Source organism: Solanum pennellii, chromosome 10, assembly GCF_001406875.1.
Source record: "Solanum pennellii chromosome 10, SPENNV200".
Classification (NCBI taxonomy): Eukaryota; Viridiplantae; Streptophyta; class Magnoliopsida; order Solanales; family Solanaceae; genus Solanum; species Solanum pennellii.
In genome coordinates this window covers 14,366,552-14,391,140 of record NC_028646.1, presented here as the reverse complement: position 1 = coordinate 14,391,140, position 24,589 = coordinate 14,366,552, and the positions used below count along the sequence as shown (strand labels likewise).

General features: G+C 38.0%; 1 protein-coding gene across 1 annotated transcript; it reads right to left on the bottom strand.

Moving 5' to 3' along the window:
- Nucleotides 1–8,756: 8,756 nt before the first annotated feature.
- On the bottom strand, nt 8,757–9,284 carry LOC107001101. The gene has a single exon (XM_015199272.1). It carries the CDS (start codon nt 9,282–9,284, stop codon nt 8,757–8,759), a length of 528 nt encoding a protein of 175 aa, XP_015054758.1.
- Between the last annotated feature and the right edge of the window lie 15,305 nt (nt 9,285–24,589).

The following is a 24,589-nucleotide window of genomic DNA, read 5'->3' as shown; positions in this document are numbered from 1 at the left end:
GTCTAAGAAAACTACTACCATCTGTCTATGAAGCCTCTAAAATAAATATGCATGTTGGGACAGGACCCCCAATCATCATAATAACTGAAAAATGAAGCAAATAATTACATGATAAGTATGTCCTCCGAAATGAAGGGAGGCACACCAACTGACTCTGAGCGGTTCACTGGATCAAAGGTACTCCAAATGCTGATCCTAATTACATGCGTCCGCATCATAATACTATCGAGGCCAACTGACAGTAATACATTGAATGTAGGAGTATGCACGTTGAATGCTAACAATACTCAAGCTTGAAATGGAGCTAGAAAGAACATTTATCTTGGCTATGCTCAACCCATGAATAACTTAACTCATTCAATATAAAAGTAAGTGCAATATAAAGAAAACTGTCTGAAACATGTTGTAATCACTGAATGTATGCAAGATATAATTAACTCTAGTATGTATGTAAAAGTACAATTAAACTTGTGTATATAAGAATACAAGAACTTCTGTGGGAGTTTATCTAACCGACAACCATCACTTAAGAGCTACAGTGATGATACGACGATCTACCTCATGCTACCAGCGCATCCTATACCCGACCAAAGGTATAAGACATGAACTGCCTAATGGATCCACTAGTCAACTGTGAAAAGGGTTCGTCTAAAAAGTATTGAACCTTTTCTACCCATGGTGGATACATGGTTTATGGGGGCCGTGAGTTGTCTGAACTCTTTCCCATATTGGTGCTCAATACTACTCCCAAAAATATGCTGCCTCTTATTTTTAAAAACATACTGATTCTGTGGTCTTGAAGTGCTAAAAATACTTAGCTCAAACCTATCTTGAAAATCATAGTTTCCCTACTTGCTTCTATTAGAAAGCCGTAGTTCTTTTTTTAAAACTTGTCCTAAGGCTCCTTTGAAATCAAAGTTTCCTTACTATTAAATGTTAAAACATTTTATGTTTCTTTGGGAATACTTAGTCCCCATATACCTTTGAAGTAAAGAACTTCAACTTACTTTTTACTTAGGTTGAAACTTGAGTCCCAGAACAAAGTTAAAATGTTTAAATAAGACTCTTGAAAATCTCTAAGAACTTCACTTAAACTTACTTCTTAGCCTTAGACTTGACTTCTTCCTTAACTTTGATCTTAACTTTCGTTGAATTAAATTATAGATTCAAGGTTCATGATTTCATGTTTATGGATGATTCATGATGTTTATATGTACCTTAGAGTGTTGTAATTAACTAAGAATTATGGGTACATCACTTGGGAACTAGTTCAAAAAGATGGTGAAAGAACGGGGTCTCCAGGCGTCCTTGGCGCTCTGAGAGGCGTGGAGCGCCAAAGCCTGACGGGAAGAGTCTGTCCTGTGGGGCTCTGGCTGGTGCGGCACGCCATAGCCTGATGGACAAAGACTGTCTTGAGGGGCTCTAGTTGGCGCGGCACCAAGGATCTGTCAGACGGGCATTTTGACTTTTCTTCTCCATTTTTCATCTCTAAACCCTCTAAACTTCCATGGATATCACCCCGATGCAGAAACACGAATACAATCAACTAAAAGCATACTACAACTCAACCAACAAGAATTCAACCATTGTTCTTCAAGAACTTCAATGTTCATCATTCAACGTACTAAAAATTTCGCTATATTAAAAATATTGGTGTGTTGGTGAACTAACCCAACATAAAAATATCTCCCATACCATAATAGGGATAACCCCCGACGAATTCCACCCGATAATCTTGGCGTTCTTGAAGAATTCTCGATCTTTCTCTCTTATCCTTCTTCTATTCTCTTTTCTCCCAAGCCCTAGCGTGAATAGCTTTTCTAAAACTGACTAAACTCTTAGTTTTACCCCTAATAACCCTTTAAAACAAATTAGGAAATATTGTTGGGTGAAAACACTATTTTACCCTTACTAAATCCGGATTAGGACATTCCTCAGTCCAACAGCCCACCTTCCGATAGTCATATCTCTCTCACACGATGTAGAAAATGCGGAACTCTATGGTGTTGGAAAGATCTTTCCAAGGGTTTTCCAACCATATAAGGAACTGAATGTAACTCATCATGAGCTAGAAGTTATGACCATTTGAAAATGACCAAAAACTCACTTTCTTAACTTAGGAAATTTTCCAGATTTTTCCTGTTCTTAAAAAAAAATGAATAATTTTAGTTTCTTAGCAATTTCTTGGATATTACGAGTTATGAGATGTTACAGTATCTCCCCCTTGGGAACATTCATCCTCGAATGAGATTTATTTCACTATGCTAAGGATAGTAACATCAAGCTCAAGACTTAACAATCCAAAAGCAAATAACATTCATGCTTACTCATAATTCATAAAGAACTAAGAAGGCAATGAGCACCTTGATCTGCATTCTCTCTGGATTCAAAGAGATGTGGATATCTCTCTTCATATCCTCTTAATCTTCCTAAGTCGCTTTTTCAACAAATTGGTTCCTCCAAAGGACTTTAACTGGCACAACTTCCTTCGTTCTTAACTTGGGAACTTGGCGATCTAAAATCTGAACCGGGATATCTTCATAGGACAAGCTATCCTTAATCCAAACATTCTCATTCGGTATAATCAACGAATTCAATATACCGGAGACTAAGTTTCCCCTATTTACCAAACCTCATAACACCCTTCATGGGTGAAACTTTTAGATATAAGTCATCCACTTCAAACTTTAATGGCCTTCTCCTCACATCTGTGTAGGACTTCTGACGACTCTATGCCGTCTTCAATCTTTCTTGAATCACTTTCACGTTCTCCATGGCTTGGTGAACTAGATCTTGTCCTATCAAACCTGCTTCCCCAACTTCAAACCACCCAATAGGAGATATGCATCTTCTCCATAAAGAGCTTCATATGGAGCCATTTGTATGCTCGAATAGTAACTATTGTTGTAAGAGAATTCAATGAGAGGTAGGTCATCATCCAGTTCCCCTTAAATCAATCACACCATCTCTCAACATGTTTTCTAAAGTCTGATGGTACGCTCTGCTTTTCCATCCGTCTGAGGATGCAAAGCAGTGCTTAAGTTCACCTTTGAACCTAAACTTTTTTGGAAAGACTTCCAGATTGAGCAGTAAATTGTGCACCTCTATCTGAAAAATGGAGACCAGAGCTCCATGAAGTCTTACCACTTCTTGAATGTACAACTTAGCATAATCCTCCACCGAATGAATGGTCTTTACTAGCAAGAAATGGGTTGATTTTGTCATTCTATCGACAATCAACCAAATTGGATCATGCTGTCTGCGAGACTTTGGAAAGCCTATGATGAAGTCTATATTAATCATCTCCTACTTCCATTCTGTAAGCTCTATGTTCTGAGACAAACCCCCCAGGTCTTTGGTGCTGTACTTTCACTTGCTGGCAATCAAGGCACTTGGCAACAAATTCAACAATCTCCTTCTTCAGACCTTCCCACTAATATACCTCTCTCAAATCGCGATACATCTTGGTGGAACCCGAATTAATGGATTATCTGAAGCTATGAGCATCCTCCATGATCCTATCTTGGAGTACATCAACCCTAGGTACACATAATCTACTTGTTACTTCAGCACCCCCATCTCCCCCATGTTCAAAAGTCAATACTCTTTGCTTATGAATATTCGCCTTCAAATCAATCAAAATGGGATCTTGGTCTTGTTTTTCTTTCACCTCTGACACTAGTGATGATTTTACCCCATTAGTCACCATTATTCCTCCTGTGGAATCCATAAGTATGACTCCTAGGCGTGCAAGTCTGTGGACATCTTTTGCTAACTCCCTTTTTTCTTCCTCAACATGGGTGGTACTCCTCATGGATAACCTGCTTAAAGCATCAACAACCACATTAGCCTTACGTGGGTGGTAAAGAATACTCAAGTCATAATCCTTGAGTAGTTCTAACCATTTTCTCTGTCTGAGATTGAGCTCTTTTTTAGTGAACACATATTGTAAGCTCTTGTGATCAATGAATATGTCAACATGAACACCATAAAAGTAATGACTCCATAATTTGAAGGTGAAAACTACAACAACCAACTCTAAGTCATGGGTTGGATAATTCTTCTCATGGACCTTCAATTGTCTAGAGGCATAAGCTATAACCTTTCCATTCTGCATTAAAACACAACCCAAACCAACACTATATGCATCAGAATATACCACAAAACCTTGAGTACCCTCTGGTAAGGTCAAAACCAGAGCATTAGTCAACCTCTTTTTTCAACTCCTAAAAGCTTTTCTCACAAGCTTCATACCATTGAAACTTAAGTATTTTCTGAGTCATCTTGGTCAACAGAGACGAAATAGATGAAAACCCCTCAACAAACCTTCTATAGTATCCAGCCAAACCCAAGAAAATCCAAATATCAGTTGGACATGTGGGTCTAGGATAACTATGAATCGCTTTTATCTTTTGGATATCCACTCTAGTTCCATCACCGGAAACTATGTGGTCCAAGAATGCCACCCACTTAAGCCAAAACTTACACTTGGAGAACTTGGCATATAACTCCTTATCTTTCAAAGTCTGAAGAACTATCTTGAGGTGACTAGAATGGTCTTCTTCATTCCTTGAACAAATTAGTATGTCATCAATGAAGACTATAATAAACTGATATAAATAGGGTTTGAAGACTCTTTTCATGAGATCTGTGAATGCAGCAGGTGCATTGGTGAAACCAAATGACATGACCAAAAACTCATAATGCCCATATCTGGTTCTAAAAGATGTCTTTGGAATATTACATTCCCTAACCTTCAATTGATGGTAGCCTGATCTGAGATCAATAATTGAGAAGCAAGAAGCATTCTGAAGCTGGTAGAAAAGATCACCTATCCTTTGAAGGGGATAGCTATTCTTGATGGTAACCTTTTTCAATTGGCGGTAATCTATACACATCCTAAGGGAACTGTAACACTTTGAAAATCCAAGACGTGTTCTAGAGCCTAACATAGGTGTCCTAAGGTTTAGACACTATTTTAAGTTCCATTTTAATGAAAATTAGTCATTTAGGAAGTCTAGAAACCAAAACGTCCAAGAACGTCCATGACGTCCAAAACTAGTTCAAGGAGGTACTAGCATGCCTTAGCCTATTTGACTAGCTTTTAGGAGTCGGAAATTCATGAAATTTGGTGGAAGGGTGTCTAAAATGTGTTTAAGTTGATTCATGGTTGAAACTTCTAGGGACTACTCCCCAAGGACCAACCAAGGGCCCTTGAGGAGGACCCTTGCACGTTGGAGTCAAACACTGCCTGGGCAGTGAGCACCCACAAAGGGAGGCGACGAAACGTGTGTGGATCGATGGGGCGTCAATTCCATAAGTAGAAAAGCACTTAGTCAAATACCTGAAGGACCTGTTTTGGCAGGTCTGTGAACTCATCGACGGATGAGCAGCACGGAAGGGGGCAAGGGTCGTCGACTCACATACGGACCATTGGTCGAGGTCTCATCTTTGAGGACCTGATTTTCTACACGTTTTTAGTTGGTTCCAATTAATTAATTAAGGGGTTAGGTAGTATTTAGGGGATTAGGTAAGCCTAATTAAGTTAATTAATACCCACATAAAGACTTCAACCCTATTAGACTAATCATAACTCATAAAACAAAACTCTCTTCCTTCTCTCTTCTTTCTTTCTCTAGTGAAGAACACCATTTAAGACCAAACTAGGGGAGGGTTTAAGGGATGAAAAGGGTAAATTTACTCCATCAACCTTCATCAATTAGTACGTTATATGCGATCTAATTCACTTTTGAGACCTCTTTCCTCAAAGGGTTCCATCAAATTGATTCCAAAAGTTGAGTTTTCAAGTGGATTTCATCCAATCTCGAAATTGATGTTATGAATTGATTTGTGTATGATATATTTTTGATATTATGAATATATTAACATGTATTCTAACCTAATTATGATATATCTTGATGGTTTGGTCTAGTTTGTAGAAGATGATCTTTACCCCTTAACCCTAGGTTATGATCTTGATATGAATTAGGTTATATTGGCTCAATTGACTTGGTTATTGGGTGAATTACTACTAGATGATGTTTTTATACTAATCATGAACGAATTAGGGAGATTTATAGTCTTTTTTATGCTATTTCTTGAGAAGTTGATCTAGGTTATAAAGTATGTTGTGAGTTTGACCTAAGTATCTTGTCTTAAGCTATGAACTAGTTTTGAATTGTGATGTAGTGATTCTTTTAGTCTTGTTATCATGTTGATCATTGAATTATAAGGATTTTATACCCTAATTGGGTTGAATTAAGGGTTGATGGTAAGACATTGATGATGAATTATGAAGTGGAGTTGGTAAGTCTTATGATCCTTATCCTTTACTTCAAATTATGGTTAATTGTGATTAAGTCATGATATTGTATTGGAGTATGACTTGTATTAATGATTTATAGGGTTAGTATGATGTTAAATTGAAATTTCTTGACTATCGTTGTGAAGGATTGGCTAAGATGTATATGTTATAAGGATGGTGAATGATTTACCGAAGTGCCTTAACATGAAGTGACATGTAAATGTGCTAACCTCACCTATGTTAATTGTAATGAGAGGATTATACTTATGCAATTCTTATTGAGCTATGATGATGATGATGATAATTATACAAGGGTTAGACCCTATGACTTACTATAAGGTATGATAATTAATAAAAACATTAAAAACATTTCGAAAAGGGACTTAGCTTAGCACCGAGTGAACTTGACAATGGGAGGTGATGGCTTTGCCTAGAGGAAGGTCACCCTATAGTTCCACATGTGATGCTGACTCCCCAATGAGGGATACTCATCCAATGGATTCCCATGAGAGGAGGCCCCAATTTCCAAGTGGTATGTAGAGGGATTATACCTATCTCTTAGTTCTTAAACTATGTTGCCCCATAGGAAGACTAGCTAGTGGATCGACCTAATAAAATATTTGGTTTTACTTTGGCCGGTAGAACACCATCCTTCGGTGTAAGGTTTTACAGCACTGGATTCCACACTTAGATGTTGTGGTCTATATTGGTTAAGGCAAGTGCTCCCTAAACTAAAATGAAGTAATAGAGTACAAACCAACTAGGGTAACTTAAGAGGTTTGACTTAGCCTAGGTAGGGCTATGGGACTCTACTTATGCCTTGCACTAGCTTTCCTTGAGGGAAGCCTTAGGAGGTTGTTCTTATGTATGAATATGCTTATGATTATATATAACATGTATATGATGAACTTGCACATTGTTGATACTATATGATAATTAGTTTCACTTATGAATATGTGTTGGTCTACATTGTTGAAGTAATATGATATGTACTCTTAAATGATATGCTATGTGAAGTAGGATGGTGATCATGATTCTTGTTGGGTTAATTGATTGTGTAAGGTTATGGGGCTTTCCTTGGTCATTGAAGTTGTTGACTTGATAGGGGTTCATGGGTAATTGTCTTGCTTAAATTATGTTAAAAGTTACTCTTATTCAGGCTTGTTGCTAATATGACTTGATGATAGAGTTACTTGACTATGGATTCAATTATATTATATGCATGCTAACTTAACTAGTTTTGATGTTGTTGATCTTGTGATGTACATTCCTATGACTTAATGAATTTGTCTTATTGGTTGATATGGTCTTGTTGAATGTGCATAAAGGTTTTTTAATGAAAAGTGCATGCTTTATGAAATATCCCTTTTCTTAGCATGATTTCAAAGTATGTGTGAATATGGTCTCATAGATAGTACAAGTGGTGTACTAACCCCATTTCTTCCTTTTCCACAACATTTTAGGTCCCCGTCGCTGAAGGGCTTTTGGAGACGACTTTGAAGAAGACTTGGAATTCTTGATCATCCAAGTTGGGTAGGTCCTCACTTTCCGAGGCCAATGCCAATATTAAGCTAGGAAGTTGTTTTAGTACTAATACTCTTATGTTTCTTTCCTTTCATTTGAGCATTAAACATTTTTATGAAGTATACGTGGTCTTGTTTCATTGATGTATGGGATAGGCCCAATTTGATATACTCTTGTTAGATGGTTAAGATGAGACGACTATTTTGAGACTGTTATTTTCTATATATCTATGTGCAATAAAAGTAGAAGACTAAGTAATCTTCCTATATGACGGGTCTATGTATACTCGATATATATATACACTACGTGTATGTAGAGGTCTATGTAAACCTCAAAGTAGAAGTAAAAAAAAGTTTTAAATTTTTTGCTAAATTTGACTTATGAATGTAATGATGAAAGATAAGAGGCTAGTCTTAGTCCTCAAAGAAGAAGATGACGCTGGTTACGTCTAGGGGGTAAACCGGGATGTGACAGGAACCATCTTTTCTTCCTTACAAACAAGACTGGAGCGCCCCAAGGTGAGACACTTTTTCAAATGAAACCTTTATCTAACAGATCTTTTAGCTGTTCTTTCAACTCCTTTAACTATGTTGGTTCCATTATATATTGCGGAATAGAGATAGGACGAGTATCTAGAAGAACATTTATGCGAAGTGTATCTCTATTTTAGGAGGAACTCTGGGGAGATCATCCGGGATGACTTCTGGAAACTCTTTCACAACTGGGACTGACTAAACAGGAGGTATCTCAGCACTATAGTTATTAACTCGGACTAAGTGGGATAGATACTAACTTCCTCACCTTAAGATACGAAATAAATTGACCCTGAGGCACTGCTGGCTTATTTGGAAACTGAAACTTGACTACTCAAGTTCTACAATCAATTGAGGCATAGAAGGCATGAAGCCAGTCCATACCAAGACTGACATCAAAGTCTACCTCGTCTAGTACTCTTATAACTGAAGGAAATAGGATAATCACGATAAAATCTTTCTTCTAGAATGGATTTGCCAACAGGTGTGGAACCACTGAATGGTTCACTAAGTGGCTCACGAATAATTTCAAATTTCACGGAAACATAGGTAGTTCCAAAATATAAACTTACTCCTACGTCAAACAATGCATAAACAATAAAGTCAAAGACTTGAATCATACTAGTGACAACGTCTGGCGAATTCTCATGCTCTTGGCGATTGTGGGAATCGTATAAGCGGATTATTCTTCCGCCAACACCAGAAGTAGTTCCCATAGGTGCAACCCAGTCTTGTGGAGCAACTAATGAAGACTGAGCTATATTGCCCCCATTACTACCTCCTTGCTTGTTCTTTGGGCACTCCCTCATAAAATGTCCGGTTTGACCACACTTGAAGCAATCTGTGGAACCCTCACGACAAACACCGGAATGAATTTTACCACTCTTTGTGCAGGCAAGAGGCTTACTACCTCCATGCGCCATACTATCCTGTGATTATGTAGGATTAGCTCGGTAGTTCTAACCATGATGCTCAACTCTGTCTCTGGATGCAGTGCACTAGTAGATGATTGTGCAGGCCTTTCTGGTTTTGAAACTGTGGCCGATTGGATCCACCTTTCTGCTGCCCAGACTCATTTCCAGTCTTGACTTTCTTGATTATGTACTTTTATTGGTCCCTCAGCTTTTTCTCCTCTACCTTTTGTACATATATCATCAACCTCGAAATGTCCATGTCTCCAATAAGCATTGCAGCCCGGACCTATTTGCTTGAAGAGCGACCCAATCCATCAACGAACAAATTCATCTTACACCTATGTCTTTAACCATTTCTGGAGCATAACGAGATGGTTGAGTGAATTTCAACCCATACTCATGCGCACTGAGCGAGTTCTGCTTAAGGGTGAGGAACTCACGTACCTTTGCCTTTCTCAGTCCTTGGGGAAAAGAGCGCTCCAATAAGACCTCCTCAAAACAAGCCCAACTCGCATGTGGTGCATCTTCATCTCTACCCTTCTTCACTGTTCAAACCAAGTCCTAGCAATGCCCTTGAGTTCATAAGTATCAAGTTCAACTCTCTAAGTGTCAGCAACGTGCATCACCTCGAACATTTTTTTAGTTGCTCAGTGGAGTTCTCTGGGTCATGAGTAGTACTCGAATGAGTGAAGGTTGGGGGATTGATCCTCGAGAATTCTCGAATCCTCAAAGTTCAGCCCCTTCTTGTCGAGCTCCTCTTTGTTGACCAACCTAGTTAGTCACAGCTTGAGTCAACATCCTAATAACCTCTATGAACTTAGCATTACTAACTTCTCCTAGTGTTTGCACCTCAGGTGCATTTGATAATTCCTGAACCTGAGGTTCAACGTTCCTCCTAGCTAGACGACCTCTTGCTGATCTTCATAGAGGCATGGTTATCTGAAACACATGCAAGCACAAATTATAGAGATACTTTTAGAGATAAACTCTAACACACGAAGTGAATTTGAAAAAAGTGAGGAATTCCTAAATGTTGTAGCCTCCAAATCATAGATGTGGTGCGCTTCACACCGATAACTAAGACTCCAAAGACACGACTTTATAGAATCCCTAAGACTCTTGAACTCTATGCTCTGATACTAAGTTCTGCACGCCCCGAGCCTACCACCATGACATGGCCGGCACCGAATGACCATTGTTGGCCTTGAGCGAACCCTTGGCTTAGATTACTTAACTTAGCGGAAAACTAAAACATAAGATATAACTCAAGAAAATAGCTTAAAAGAAGTAATTAGCCAAAACACCAACCCAATGTCTTAGTCATTTGCAAGTGAAAGGAAAAGACTAAGAAAACTAATACCGTCTATCTATGAAGCCTCTAAAATAAAGTTGGATGTTGGGACAGGACACCCAATCATCCTAATACGTAAAAACTGAAGCAAATAATTAAATGATGAGGATGTCCTCCAGAATGAAGGGAGGCTTGCCAACTGACTATGAGCGTTCACTGGATCAATGGTACGCCAAATGTTGATCCTAGTTACCTGCGTCTACATCATAATACGATGTATCCCAATTAGCATCAGCACATTGAATATACGAGTATGCAAGTTGAAATGCTAACAAAACTTTAGCTTGAAATGGATCAAGAAGGAACACTTACCTTGGCTCTGCTCAACTCATTAATAACCTAACTCATTCAATATAATTCATCATAAAAGTAAATGCATTATAAAGAAAATTGTCTGAAATATGTTTTCATTACTGAATGTATGCGAGATAATATTAACTCTGGTATGTATGTAAAAATAGAATTAAACTAATGTATATGAGAATACAATAACTTATGTGGGAGTTTATCTAACCAACAACCATCACTTAAGAGCTACACTAATGATACAACGATCTACCTCACACTGCTAGCGCAACCTATACCCGGCTAAAGGTATAAGACCTGCTAGCGCATCCTATACCAGACCAAAGGTATAAGACCTGAACTACCTAATGGATCCACTAGTCTACTGTGAAAAGGGTTCATCTAAACAGTATAAACCTTTTATACCCACGGTGGCTATAAGGTTTATGGGTGCTGTGAGTTGTCTAAACTTTCCCTCATATGGGTGATCAATACTACTCCCAAAACTATGTCGTCTCTTATGTTAAAAAAAATATTAATTTTGTGGTTTTGAGATTAGTGCTAAAAATAATTAGCTCAAAGCTATCTTGGAAATCATAGTTTCCATGCTTTCTTCTCTTAGAAAGCTATAGTTCTTTTCTAAAACTTGCCCTAAGGCTCCTTAGAAATCAAAGTTTCCTTACTAGGTAAATCTTAATACATTTCAAGTTTATTTGGGAATACTTAGTTCCCATATACCTTTGAAGAAAAGAACTTCAACTTACTTTTAACTTAGCTTGAAACTTGAGTCTTAACAAAAAGTTAAAATGTTTAAATAAGACTCTTGAAAACCTTTAAGAAATTTACTTTAACTTACTTCTTAGTCTTAGACTTGACTTCTTAACTTCCTTGACTTTGATCTTAACTTTTCTTGAATTGAATTATGGATTCAAGGTTCATGATCTCATGTGTATGGATGATTTCATGATGCTCAGATGTACCTTAGAGTGTTGGAATCAACTAAGAAATGTGGGTACATCACTTGGAAACTAGTACAAAAATATGGGGAAAGAACAGGGTCTCCAGGTTTCCTTTGAGATCTGAGAGGTGTGGAGCGCCAGAGCCTGACGGACAATGTCTGTCCTGAGGGGATCTGGCTAGCGCAGCATGCCAGAGCCTGACAGATAGAAACTGTCCTGAGGGGCTCCGGTTGGCGCGACGCTTCAGGGTCTGTCAAACGGGCGTTTTCACTTTTCTTCTCCATTTTTCATCTCTAGATCACTAATAACCTCAATACCCAATAGATTAGACTCGAAAAACAACCCAAAAACACGAATCCAATCAACTAAAAGCATACTACAACTCAACCAACAAGAATTCAACCATTGTTCTTCAAGAACTTCAATGTTCATCATTCAACCTACTCAAAAATTTGCTGAATCAAACAAATTGGTGTGTGGGTGAAATAAGCCAACCCGAAAAGATCTCACATACCTTAATAGGTATCACCCCTAATGAATTCCACCCAACGATCTTGGCGCTTTTGATGAATTCTCGATCTTTCTCCCTTCTCCTTCTTTCTTCTAATTTCTCCCAAGCCCTAAATGTGAATAACTTTTTTAAAACTGACTAAAGGCTTAGTTCTACCCCTTATAGACATTTAAAATGAATTAGGAAATAGTTGGGCTAAAAGACTAGTTTACCCTTACTAATAGATTGGGGCCTTTCTCAATCCAACAGCCCAACTTCCGATAGGCATATCTCCCACATATGATATTGAAAATGTGCAAACTCAATGTCATTGCAAATATTTCTCCAAGGGATTTCAAACCATATAAATAACTGACTCTAACTCATCATGAGCTAGAAGTTATGGCCGTTTGAAATGACCAAAAACTCACTTTCTTAACTTAGGAAATTTTCTAGATTTTTCCAATTCTTTCCAAAAATGATAAATTTTAGTTTTTTAGTAATTTCTTGGATATTACGAGTTATAATATATTACAATATTGCCTCTCTAATTGTTGATATATGATGATGAAGTACTAAGGAGAGTCTTGATAGAATGATGTTGTACCTTGACTTGGTAGACCTAGTTGTCCCTATTTTGTACTTGAGCTATATTGAATAAATGATATGATAAATGTTGTGTCTTTACTTGGTAGGCTTAGACACCCTTGTCTTGAATGAATGAAAAGAGTGAATGTTTGGGATCGGTAGACCTAAAGTAGGTGGCCTTCTATGCAAGACTAATATGGAACCTTGAATATAAAAAGAAGGTTGAGAATGAGTTATCTGATGAACCTTGATTGGCAGCTCTTGTGGACCCCTTTCTTGGTAGTAGTATTTTGAGTTGGTAGGACTTAGAAATAGTACCATCTCAAATACCATCACGTGAATAATTGGTAGTAGTATTTTGAGTTGGTAGGACTTAGAAATATAGTACCATCTCAAATACTATCACGTGAATAAACTTAATCTATGAGAACAAAGGCGAAGCACCGAGTGGATAAGCTTCTGGTAGTAACTCTACTTGATGATTAGACTAGAGTACAATGAATCTCTTGATATCCCAAACCATGTGTCTACATGGGATGTGTCCTTAGTTCTACTTTTGGTACGTAGAACACCTTACACGGTGTAGGGTCTTCATGACACCAGATTCCATACCTAGCTAATATTTTCTATGTCGGTTAATGCCTATTCTCATCATGTGGGATGTGCATTCTAGTATTGTAGAAGTTCTACAATGTGTAGGTAGTGGAATGGGACGTTATCTACACATGGCACGAGTAGGCTTAGAAGGTGCTACAATGAGTTCCCTAGGTCTTCCAAGACCATTATATGAAGTCTTCTATTTGTTTAGTTGTCTCTTAAATAACTTTAATGAATAATTCTTTCTTAGTAAAAGAATGTTAAAATGTTCTTACCTAGGGTAGCTTGAGGATTGTTTAGGTGTGCTTGAAGAGGGTGTATGTGCGGTCTCTTCATGTTTTACTTAATTGAGTCTTAGAGTAATCTTAGGTAGGGGATCTAAACTGATAAAAAGGCTTACTTGTTGAATACGGAATGTGTCTTATATATTATTTTTGACTTGAATTATGTCTCTTAAACACTCATGATCGAGGTTTCTATCAAAATAGCATGAAAGTATATCTTAAAGTAAATGTCCCTTTTTGCATGGTTTTCTTGCATGTTCACCATACTAAGTGCATTTAATGTGTTAATTCCATATGTTTCTCTATGTCTACAAGTGTAGGTGGCAAGTGAGGATTCTCTAGAACTTGAAGCTTGGGAAGTAGATTTCTCTCAAGATCGGCATGTGCTCATACGTTCAAGCACATGAACTATGTTTTAGTTTTCTTTTCTAAAAGACTTTGTAATAGACTGTGAGTTTCTTATCAAATTGATAAAAGGGCAATGATCCCATGATATTGACTTGTGTCTAAGATGACTTATGTTGAGAATTAGTTTTTTCCTATATTTCTGTAAAGAGTTTGTCTATTATTGTGAAAACTTTTAATTCCGCACAACTTTTCATGTATATGCAATGAATGAATTCAAAGAGGCTTGTACAAAACCTCCGAGAGGTCGAGTGCATAGCGTCACAACTTGGTGGATGCTCTCTGGTCGTGACAGTTTCTTCCAATAAAAAGATAAGGCTTAAATGGCGTTCAAGAAACGATCACACACTCACAAGGTAGGCCAAGATCATTTCAAGAGCTCACTTCACTTGGTCAACCCAAACAACAGGGAAAATGCTAGGTGTCACCACACAGGGTTCACGGTAAGCTCATCACACAAGCCATTTGCACCAAAGTCAAACAAGACTCCACACTTTCAATAGTGTGCAATGTTCATCATAAGAGATACAATTTGACAATTGTCTATTCACAACTACATTCAAAGAGTTCACATATTTCCTATGTAACTTGATTTGTCCTCATCGTATCTGCACATTCTTGTTTGTTCAATTGAAAGTGCTATTCAAGTCACCAGTATTTGTTACACCCTAAAAATGATCAAGGTTGAACTAGATACTAACACTTGAGTAATGAGGTTTTAAAGTCTTAAAAGGGTTAATAATGGTGTTTAGAGGCAGTATATAAAGTTTGGAAGTGTTTGGAGGTCAAACGTCCAAGAACGTCTGGAAACTAGTGGAAGTTGAACTAGTGTTTTGTAGTAGAGGTTCGGGGGATGGTTTAACGGTGAAATTGAGAATCAATGGTTACTACGCATAGAAGTACATGTAAAGGTTCAAAACATCTGAGAACGATGCCTTGGGGAATAGCCTAAGGGTCCCCAAGGAGGACCCAAACATGGGACAACCAAGTTGCCGCGCCAGCCAAGATTAGGCAGTGGCTGTGCGTCGCGCAGCTGGCACACAACAGGAAAAAAGTTTGCCTTGCGATGTTGGGACGTCACAAACCATTCTGTATCAAAATTTTCCAGAACCAAGAGTCAAAAATGCCTCCGCGATGCGCAGTAAACTCCCAGTTTTGATCGCATCGTTTTTAAGTCAAATTTGAATTGGTTAGAATGTCCAATAAGTGCAGGGGCCTTTTGGGTAATTTGGGGATGACTTATTGAAAGTATTGAGTCTTTTTATACCTCTAAACTCACCAATCAAAGCTAAACTCTCAGCTCAAAAGAAAACCTCTCCATTCCTTTCTCTAAAACCTCCATTGATGAAGTTTTAAAGCTCGAAGGAAGAAGACTGACTTTCTCAAGTTTTTATCCATCAATCTTGTGGGATTTTCATAAAAATTAAGTTATTTTTATTCATCTTTTAATCCTATTTCTTCAAGAATTTAATTCCAAATGATGTTCAAAGATGATCCAAACATGAATCCTTCTAATTCAACATCTAGCCATGGGTTCTTGCAGAAAACGTTTTGAATCATTGTATTATGATAGAATTGATGTTTATTTGATGATTTTAACCTTAAAACTCTATGAACCCAAGAAAATCATGCACTGCTAGTTTTGACTATTTTATGGGTGAAGTGATCATCTCTCTATACTATTGAATTCTTGTGTAGTTTGATTTGGGCTATTGAATTATGGAAGATTTATGTTAGAATCATGTGTAGGCTGTCTTAGATTTATAAATTAATTTTGAATTACCTTGAATTAATTTTACATTATGATTATTTGATAGAATTGGTGATCATAGCCATTGGTAAGGGCCTTTGGGTATTGTGTTGGTTGAATTGTTTATGGATCGAAGTTGTGAAAGTGGATTGGTGGTATGCTTCCCTAACTCTCTTTATATTATGTAATATAGATCTTGAATTGTGATTATGATTGGAATGGACTACTTATTATGGCGGTGCTTATGTGCTATACTTGTGAATTATGTGGCCTCGCCGACATTACTTTATGAATTGTGAAACAATGTGGCCACGTCGGTATTAATTTGTGTATTATGATATTATCATGTTATAACTGATTACGTGAGTAATAGGAAGGTCTTGATGACTTATGTATTATGTGAAGTCTAAGCATGAGTTCTCCTAGTTGATGATAGGTGTCACTATAGGCTATAGTGAAGACTTTATGTGAATGACTTGATATTAAAGTATGATGCTTCTCGATGACTTATATGAGGCTTTTAACGGTTTATATTGATGATATTATAGAAGTGAGAAGGATGACTAGCAAGTATATTTAGCTGTCTCTATGTGCTTCTATATGTGATAATGGAAAGTATAAGTATCTTGTTTTGGTAAACCTATGTCCCTTACTTGATACATGAAGAATATGAATATGAACATCTTGACTTAGTAGGCTTATGCACCTTTGTCTTGTATGTGTATGAATGAATATTGAATAAAAGTCTAGGATCGGTAGACCTAAGATGGTGCCCTTCTAAGCATGACTAATACATGGAACCTTCTAAATAAAAAGAAGGTTAAGAATGAGCTATCCGTATAGACCTTGAGTGGCATCCCTAGTGGACCCATCTTGGTAGGGGTTTTATGAGTTGGTAGGAAAAAGAGATAGTACCTTCTCATATACCTTTAAATCATTGAACGTACTCTATGAGAATAAAGGCTATCACCGAGTTAAAATATTATGGGTTGTACCTCTACTTGAGAAGGACACTAGAGTACAATGTCACCCTACTTGAGAAGAAGACTAGAGTTCATAAAAGTCCTCGATATTCCTTTACCATGTGCTTCATGGGATGTGTCCTAGTTCTACCCTTGGCAAGTAGAACACCCTCCATCGAAGTAGGGTAGACTCTGGATTCCATGCCTAGCTAGTATAGTGTATGTCGGTGACGTAGAAACTTCTAAGATTCCTCCATCCCCCATCGGAGACGTACATAGAGATGGCACACTAGATGATGAGCTGAAGGCAGAGACTAATGAGGAAAGGTAAGAGAGGAGACATTAATGGAGATCTACCAAATCTAGAGGAGACTATTGTATAGTTGGTGATCCAGAAATCGCTACAAAGACATATACGGAAGCTCCTAGTGGATCCGGTACTATTGATGTCACATAGGGCACTGATGCCTAGACAGATGGAGCGACTGCGTAGACATGATTTCCCTTTACCTTCCTCTTTGTCTTACTTTTTATTAACCTTTGCATATTTTTCTTGCATTTGATGACAAATGGTTTTTTTGGGTGAAGTGAGGCCAACCTTTTGTGATTATTGTTTTGATGATATTGTTAGTATATTGGGTTTTATGCTATATATTGTGTTTTAACACTATTTTTATGGATTTTTAAGCTTGTGACTCAATATTTTAAATGTAAATTATTTTTATGATCCTTCCAAAAATATTTGTGCCACCTCTTGTGTATTGAATTGTGGTTGTTCTTGATAAAATTTTAGTTTTGGTTGTGATCAATACCTGTTACGACCCGAGAGTACACCCTAGAAGTTAGTGCATTCTCGAATCGGAACACGGAGCCCTTTGACATCGTTCATTGCATACATGTATGAAAGTAGTGAAAAATTAAAGCATTTCACATGAAATAGTAATACTTGAAAATATATCTTTTATAGAAAAACATAATGGAAGGCTAAGTCTTAAAGTCTCCATCTTAGACACATGAATATATTGGGACTCGGCCCATACTTCAACGTATAGAAAATAGCTAAGTCTATTACAATACTTTCAGTAAGGAAATCTAAACATCATGATGTCCTCGAATCTAGTGAGCACATACCAATTCTTGCTTGAATGAAATGCTTTATAAGCTTCACTTGGAGACTCCTCTCAAATGCTACCTACACCTTTAGAGATAGATAAAATGTATGGAATTAGTAAACTGCATGTACTAAGTATGACATAATGCATAAAATCATGATATAAGGATATTTGTATAAAACATGCTCTTTTGAGTAAAACTTTATATCATAAGTATGAGAATCACATATAACACCAACACCACATATATTACACAAGATCACTTCAAAACACATAGGCATGATACCCTCCTACCAAAGGTGATTCTAAGGCTCACTTGAGTGAGTTATGAAGCAACCACCCATACGATTTCTTCACACACACCAAAGAGATCCTTTAGATTACCTAAGATAAGATTATTCTCATTTCATTAATTAGACTCTCTACCTAGAATTACTCTAAGACTCACCTAATAAAGACATGAAGAGATCGCACATACACCCTCTTCAAACCTCCCTAAGCAATCCTCAAAGCTACTCTAGATAGATACCTTTTCATTAACATACCTTTACTTATGGCATTATGTCCATTATACCATTTAAGAGACATTCACCATTCAAGGACTTTCATATGATGGTCTTGAAGAAGACCTCGGTATTAACATACTAACATCTTCAAAGCCTAGTCGTTCAATGTTTGATAGAGTCCCATTCCACTACCTAAACTTCCTAGTACTTATCCAACACTAGAATGTATCCCACATAATGAGAATAGGCAACAAAATTAATTTCCTCAAATAAAGAAGTGAAGTCAGTGGACTTTAAGTAGCCCACATCCTTCCTCAGATCCGCAACCTCAGCTTTCAAAGTCGTTATCTCTGAAGTATCCCCATGTCTGCTCTCAATGGCCTCAACTTTCACAATGAGAGTTTCAAAAGAAGTCCCGTGGAGAGCCAGTGCAGCAAGAAGGGTGCTCTCGAGCATCCACATGATTGTAGACTCCAGATGGAAAACCCTCACGTTAGTCAATTAGGTCAGGTGCCCAATCTTCAGGATCATAGCTTGAGTAATCCTGGTGGGTTGGGAGGAGGTAGAAGCACCGAGAGCCTGTCAAGAAGAAGTAGGAGTAGATGTACCCGAAGACCCATAGTAGCCAATGATGCCCCTATAGGTATCGAATCAATGTCTACCTCCGGATATGTATCTACCAGAGTTGCTCTCATCCTGTCATCCTCCTATCGTGTGTACTCGGCCTCTATAAGTCAAATGTACGAAAAAAGTAAATGAGTAACCTCAAAGTCTCTAGCATCATCTCGAAGAACTCCAGCATGCTGACACAACTCTATGATCAGCACCGGGAATGGAAAAGAGATATGCCTTTGTTTGGCCCTTATGACAATCTCCTACTCAATAATAAGTACCAGGTTGAGTCGCCTCTTTTCTAAGATTGATCCTAAACAAGCTGCCTTTGCATGACGGAGGATAGATTCATTCTGTGAAGGCATGATGCAGCTGCTTATGAATCCAAACCAATATCAGGCAGCTACATTCAAATCCTTCTTCCCTATCTGGACTCCCGCCTCAATCCACCTAGGGGTGGTGTTAGAAAGAAGAGGGTAAGATAACCTTTCAGGTCATCTAAGGATTGAGTTGTCGCCAGACCCTCATGGTTATGCTCAAACCCTGTGGCTTTGTTAAGGGTAGCGTCATGAGATCGTTGCAGCACCCAACTTCGACACCGCGAACTATAATCGACTTCATCTATGTGAAGTAAATACCATTATTCTTCCCTTGAGGGATCAAATCACCGTAAGTAGACTAGAAATCACAGACCCAAGTGGGGATATATGGTCCTAAGGGCCTAGTGAAGATCTTGAATCTGTGCCATTACAATATCTCACTCACACTGGAGCATCTTCCCTCTAGGCCCTCCATAGATAACAACTTCTCCTCGAGAATAGTCCGCAACCCATCATATTTTAATCTATTAAGGAATCGAGGAGGAGGAACTACTGGTGGCACTAGATTTTTTGGGGAGGAGGCAGTTGGGACTCTAGTTAATTCAGGATGAGACTTAGAACGGATCTCAGGCCACTGGGACTGTAAGGGATGATCGTCATCCGGATTAGAGAATGCTCCTTAAGATTCCTCACGATCAGATTTATGCTCCAAAAACTTAAATGGTGGCCTCTTTCCTTTGCTCTTGCCTCCCTTAGGAGTCTATTCTTTCCTTCTTGGAAGGATTGGCTCCTTCTTCATTTATAACGACCCCTTGTAATTTTTTGGCGAGGCGTCATGTCAATGTTAGTCCTGTCCATATTTTCAAAAACATCGTAGAAAGTCAGAAAAAGTTAGAGCAAAAGTTTACAAATGCAGACAACACGCCAACCCGGTTGACGAGTCGCAGAATCTCTTTTACGAGTCATATCGGGCTTACCGAAAGGGTTGACTTAAAATTTTCAAAAAAATTGGTATGTCGACGATGGGAAGGGCTTTTTAGCAAATCTCCAACAACATTCGACGAGTAAGGATTAGCCTGCCAAAATTTACAGTGCATATAAGGGGTTGGGGGCCAGAAAGGGTGATCAAGAAAGATTTTTGACAACTAAATGAATGCAGTCGGCGATCTCAAGATTCTCCAAAAGTTACAAAACCCAAATTCTTCTTTAGCATGAAATTAAAGGCGTTTTAGGGGACTTTGGTGTACCCCCGAGTGGTTCGGCAAGCTCTACCCAGCTCGCCAAATGGTTCAACATGCCTATTTCAACCCCAAGTTCCAAATTAAACCCCACAACCTCCGAAAACCTAATAAAAACATGCACAATGTAAATTAGAACTATACCCATACTACCTATAACCCCGGTATACTCAGACTTCTCCCGATTTAATCAAATTTTGCCATTTGACAATTTTTCCCTTAAGAATGACGTCAACCGCTCTGACATTGGGAAAATTATGTAATTTCGCACAGACTAGACCCAAAAAGATGCAAGCACAACCCAACAATTTTATAAATTTGTAAGCGCAAAAATTTTGAGAATTCAACATCATAGGACTTAAAGGCACGATATTCAACAATCATAGACATACAAATCCACAATTATGAACAAAGAGGCCCACCACTCATCACTAAGACAAAAAATTCATTGCATAAGAGTAAAATTGCTAATGCAAGTTTGGGGTTCAGAAAACCAACCTTATAAGCCGGATATGAGAAATTGAAAATCTAAGCGTCAAAGAATCCAACTCCGAACACAAACTTGACAACTAATACTAGATAAAAATGCAAAAATATCGAATACTATAATGCGTGTTTGAAAGTTAAAACCTTTGGCCTTTGAAAACCATCCAGTTCTCGCCAATTCGACGACGTATGTTTTGCTGGCCGACGCACTCAACGACACGTCGAGTGGGTACTTACCTCGCTGAGTGTTACAGGACCTCTAGTTAATGTGGGGGTCTAAATGGTGGACAAGATTGTGATAGTCGATCTGTTCTGAAATTTGCCAATATGCTCCTGGCATACCAAATTTTACAGACTCCAATTTTAAAACTGAGTCCAACGACAATTCATGTCTGGCTCGCCAACCTCTTCGATGATGTGCCGACTGGAATTTTATCTCTTGAATCTGCACTAAAACCTTCCATACTTTAACTTGCAAGATAGCACATCATTATTTCAAACTAAAAAAGAAAGCAAATGAAAACTTGGATTGCCTCCCAAGCAGCACCATAGTTAATGTCGTGGCACAACGGTAGTCCACGCTCAAACCTCAATTTTGGGGTTAGCCATAGTGTCACTAGGAAAACTCCCTTATTATCTCGGGTTTAAATGAGATGAGATATGACCCATTTGGGTGTCCAACTGCTTGATTGAGACGGAATGGGAGGTAACCATCTGGCTTAGGGTCGACACATCTTCTTTAATTTCTTTCAAAATTTTGTTTGACCCCTCAACTTTGTTGAGGATACGAGACATCATATCTTCTTACCAAACTCCCTCCGAATCCTTTGTCTTTTGATGCTTGTGGGGAGGAACATACCTATCCTTCTCCCCATCTTTCCAATTAGCATTACGATCCCCCCATTCTCTATCACGATCTATGTACCCTCCATCCCTACTCCAACCTTGGTTACTACCATGCCTTGGGTAGTTGGAATCATAACCACCACCTTGGGTGGATAGGAAATTCACCTCTTTGTTGTACAAAGCCTCAAACTTGGCCTCATCAGGATTAACACACCCGACACCCACATCATTGACACTTCGAGCACAAGCTCCCATGACATTTTTAGACAAAATGTCAAGTTGTGTCATGATCTAGGCCATGTATTGGTCCCTTTTGGTCTATCTCCATCTGCTCCTCTATCAATTTAACCATCAGAGGAGAGATCTAATATTTGCGACTCTACCAAGCCCGATTTATTGTGGTCATGACATCCAAAGTTGAGCTGCTATTACATAAGGTTGCTGCATTAGAACTCCTGGAGGAAGGTTGTCATGAATACCCTTGTTTAGTGGGTCAAGACTCAAATAAAAGTGTTGCAGCAACACGTTGTCAGGAAAACCATGACATTAGGATTATAGCATCAACTTGAATCGCAACAAAGTCTCATCAATTGGCTCATCTTCCAGACGGTTGAAGCTCTGAATTTCGTCCTGAATTGTCATCATCTTTGATGTAGGTAAAGATTGCACTTCAAATGCGGTGACAAACTCTTCCCATGTAATGATTGAGTCTCATGGAAATTCAGTCAGCCACTTACACGCTTCCCCCATGAGAGAAAATGGGAAAAACCTCAACCGGCCCGACTCTTGGGATATATTATTGAAGGAGAATGGCCCGCAAACATCAACAAATTTTCTTAAATGCTCATAAGGATCGTCATGAGATAACCCACCAAAATATTCTTCAATTGCAAGAGCTGCAACATGTTGCTTGTATTATGGAAATTGTTTTCCCTTCAACCGGTGGCCAGCGAATGATACTGATTTAACCCATAAGATGAGGTACATTAGCATTAATCTCATTGACATCGTTGAGGTTGTCAATGTCATATTGGTGGCCTATTTGGCTATCATTGCTTCCGTTTACACACATACTCCCTATTCAAAACACAAAAAAATAAACAAAAACTAAAAGTAGTAAGTTCAACTATAACTAACGAGAACAAAATTCAACTTAACTAAAGATTCTCAAAAAACACAACTCTCCGGCAACGGCTTCGTTTTGATTTTACGTACACGAACACTTCATCCAATTATAAGTGTCAGTGATCATTAGTCAGTAATATAAAAACAACTGAATGAGTTGGGGTCGAATCTCTCAAAGAGTGATACGTGTTTGAGAATCAATAAGAAAGTATGAATATGTTCAAATTAGCCAGGAATAGACATTTATGAGTAAAAACATGATTCAAGTTATAGGCTGGACAAGAGGTTCAAATAACAAGCGGTTTTGGTTTTAACTATCAGCTATAACAACAACAAAGAACCCAAAAATAACAATAATGAGACGGATTCTTAGGAGTTGATTGATTTATAAGCTTAGGTAGACAAGTGAGTGATTGCAAATGTTAGTAAATAGTTGTAAATCACTGATTAAGCTAGACTTTAGTGGGGATAAACTTTCTCTTGAACAATTTACCCTGAATCAAGTTGGTTTCACTCGAACACCAAAAAATATGCAAATAAGAACAGCATGCGCTTCAGTCCATTCACTCTCTCGGGCTGAATGTGTAAAAAAGGGTTTAAGATTCACTCTCTCGAGTTGAACCCATGACAACCCAATACCCACTGACCATCAATTCAGTAATCTTGGTTTTAAAACCTCTCTCTCGAGGAATCCAAAAACACAGAGGTAATTTTGCATTTGCAAATACAATTCTTTAAATTGAACCACAATTACATATTGAAATAAACTTTTAAACTGCATTTGAACTAACAATTTGCAATACCCACAAGCTAAATCAATCCATAATCACATAATCATAGCCCAAGAATTGGGGTTTTAGCCAGATATCATAAATTGATAGAAATGGTTCTCAAATTGTGTTTACATCAACTAGGTAGGATTAATTTTGTCTTTACAAAGGTCCAAATTGAAGAATCTCAAAGACCCATTTTCAATTTCTCAAAAATGAAAAGCTAAGGAAGACTTAGTCTCAATACTTAGGGTTCAAACTCAAAAAATTCTAATGAATGTTCAGAAAATAAAATTTGATCCCTAAACATTAAGTTTGAAAATGTATTTATAGTCGCCAAAAATATGTCGCGAAGGGCCATTTGACGCAGTAAGTTGGGCTCACCGATAATCTTGACGATCCGCTTTTTGACAGATTTCATCGCCTTCTTGCTCTCACATCTAGGGAGAACCCCCAGAAGTAACCGGTGTCGTCGGCCTCAAAGAGTACTAAGACTAACTTCTTAGCATTCGTTATTACATTTCATAGGTTAAATTGGAGAAAATTTAAAACTCTTTATCAACTTCTACATTGAGGTTTACATAGACCTCTTGCGTACACATAATATATATATATATATATATATATA